The sequence below is a fragment of the Cyprinodon variegatus genome, unplaced genomic scaffold (assembly GCF_000732505.1).
Source record: "Cyprinodon variegatus isolate N-32 unplaced genomic scaffold, C_variegatus-1.0 Scaffold868, whole genome shotgun sequence".
NCBI lineage: Eukaryota > Metazoa > Chordata > Actinopteri > Cyprinodontiformes > Cyprinodontidae > Cyprinodon > Cyprinodon variegatus.
Genome location: NW_015151321.1, coordinates 37978 through 40866, shown reverse-complemented (window position 1 = coordinate 40866; position 2889 = coordinate 37978). Strand labels below are relative to the sequence as shown.

The 2889-nt window shown below is 37.9% G+C and overlaps 1 protein-coding gene across 1 annotated transcript in view; it reads right to left on the bottom strand.

Moving 5' to 3' along the window:
- Positions 1 to 504: 504 nt before the first annotated feature.
- The window catches only part of LOC107099405 (ADP-ribosyl cyclase/cyclic ADP-ribose hydrolase 1-like), a 14551-nt gene continuing 12166 nt past the window's right edge, over positions 505 to 2889 (bottom strand). Inside the window, exons 6-8 of the mRNA XM_015397501.1 lie at positions 1065 to 1151; positions 850 to 933; positions 505 to 777 (exon numbers count right to left, since the gene is read on the bottom strand). Coding sequence (XP_015252987.1) covers positions 720 to 777; positions 850 to 933; positions 1065 to 1151 — 229 coding nt within the window. The 3' untranslated portion in view covers positions 505 to 719. The remainder of the gene's footprint in view (positions 778 to 849; positions 934 to 1064; positions 1152 to 2889) is intronic.

The following is a 2889-nucleotide window of genomic DNA, read 5'->3' as shown; positions in this document are numbered from 1 at the left end:
ATGGCGATAGCTGAGAGAGCCATGTCACAAAGATAAATCCCATCTAGGGATAACTCCTCAAGATAAGAGTCACAGGAATCCTCTGCTACTGATTTGGAAATGTAAGAATTGAGGCTAAAAAACAAATAAACTGTGATACAGCAATCCAAATTGGGCAACTTAGTTATACCTGTAAACACTATAAAGCACAGTTCTCACATTGCTTATGGATTTATCTTTAGGGAGAGCACATTTTTTAATGTATTTAAACATTTGCCATTTTCTGACTTGTAATTTGACTGAGATCCAATGAAAAAAGTAAAATAAATAAGGGTTCCACGGCAGCGAATTGAACAAAAGCAAACAATAAATCTCATCAAACTGAAAGACAAGATTTAAACAAGTAAGATATTAAAACCAAAGACTATGAAAATATATAGATAGAACCCAGTTTTCTGCTGCCAAATTGAAAAATATTAACCTTTACATTAAAAAAAAAACAACTTAACAACTTATTTTACGGATTTTTTATTCCAAAATTTGAGCACTTTTATCATAAAAGTAATATTTAAAAAAGATTCCCCAGTTAAGCTTTTTAATAGTACAAAGACATAATCCATTTTCAACAGAGCTACAAATACTAAAGGATTCTAAATTTGGTTACAAAAGTTTACCACTAAGAAACAAAAAAACAAAACAAACAAAAAAAAACCCGGCTCCATCAGAGGATTCTTTCAATGTCACCAGCAGGAACCACAGGATTTATTTTGGTCAGAGATGCACTCCTGAATCCGAGACCTATGACAGAAAATTCAGTAAGACAGTAAGGCATATAGACATTCAGTCAGTCTCTAATCATGTTTTACTCACTTCTGCACTTCCAAACAGCTGTAGATGATCCCTTTATCCAGCATGTTCTGCAAGTCTTGTAAAGATTTGTTTTTGCAGTTCGTCCTGCAAACATACAAATAGGATGTTTTTTTTCTTGTTTATTTTTTTTTTAATTATTCCATCATTCAGCCCGATACTTAATATAATGTTAAACCCGAGAGCTGCAGTATATTAGATAAAAGAGAAAATCTTACACTGAATTCATGTCGGTGACCAGGACAACAGTCACTTTTTTCACTTTGGAGGACTTAAATCTCTTCACCTCAACGGTGGCAAAAATGCTGGGATAAAAAACAAAATAGGGCAAATTATTTCCAATTATGAAGTTTTTATAGCACACATTAAAATTGAACATCTACTCTTAGAATGCAATAGCAGATTGGATTCTAGGTGATAAATGATAATAAAAAAATATATTATACTTGGAAACAAGCAGTGAACTGTCTTTTAGCTGTTAGGAATACAGTTTGTGTGGATTGTTTGTGTGTCCCTTCTCTCTCCACCACCAGGTGGTGCCCTGTCCTCGTTGGTCCTTCATGCACACCTGCGGCTCGTTGGTTCATTACTGCAGGAGTATTTGAGCAGTGGACTGCCACTACCTCGATGCAAGAGTTGTTTGCCAGTTTTGGATACTCTAGCCAAGCTGAGATTAGCTGAGTCTAAACCTTGTTTCCCTGAGTCTTATTTTGATTTTGTCTTTGCTCTTTGGCAGGAAGTCTTCCTGTGTAACTGGATACCTGGACCTGCTCCCCCTGGAAGGATTTACTGAGTACACACTGATCAGGGGAAAACCTTCAAGTGACAGTCCGCTCCATTACTCCTCCGGGTCCAACGTATGTCTACCTATCCATCTACTTTAGAACTGATATCTTTATGTTACTCATTGAGGCCTTGTGGGGTGGGGTGGTGCAGACTAAGGCTTTCCTATAAATTTAGGCCTGTCACGATAACAAATTTTCCTGAAAGATTGTCTCAAAAATTATTGCGATAAACGATAATATTGTTTTAAGACTTTTTTACACTGATTTAATGGAAATGACATAATAATGCATGCATTTTCCTGCCAAAGATAAACATGCTTTATTTTCAACAGAACACTTAACACTGGAACTTGTTAACAAAATAAAACGAGAAATAAAAATCAAATGGACTCTCAGTCTCTGTTAACTAAAAATACACTTGAATAAAAACTAAACACAAGATAAAACCACAGTGGAAATAAAAACGTTGTATGTACAACATATCACGTTTGTAATATGTATGTTTTCCTCGGGAGTTCATACTGTCTATCAAATGTCTGCAACATTTTTCGAAATGCTGGCTTTTCAACAATATTAAACGGGAGCATCTCTTTAGCAATTAAAAGAACTACACTGTCTGTGAGAGCGCACCACTTTGCGCCGTCGTTTTTGTATGCTGCCTGTCGATTAATTGCTTCAGTGATGGTGGACTGTCGCAAACTTGAAGACGCAGGCGGGCCACCGCTTGTACTTTTTGTCCCCAGCTGGAGAAACTTTGCTGAGTGGTTGTGCTTTAAGTGCATGTGTAGGTTGGTTGTATTGCTGCTTTGAGTTGCTACTGTTTTATGACAAATGCGACATACTGGCTCGCATAGGTTCAGCGGTTCGCCTCGGTCATTTGGTTTGAACCCAAAATACTCCCACACTGCAGCTGTTGCGCACGACTTTGAAACCAGTTCCATTTCGAGCTTTTCCCCCCCAACATAAGATGTGTTTTTTTTTTTACCTCGCTAACTCCTCTAACTCCTCACGGGGCTCTAAAGCTGCAGAAGTACAAAATGATGCACGCTGACTACCTAATACGATAGCCCTCTCTTCCTCCCTCCTCAAAAATGAGGAAGGGGAGGGGTCAGTGGATAGCACCGTAGTTAAAGGAATAGTACACCCAAAACATGATTAGCCTTCATTTTCTACTCACCCCCATGCTGAACAACACTCTGGAGTACTTTTTTGATATCTCAAATGCATCTGGAGATCTGGGAGGCTTCTTGCTGTCTGC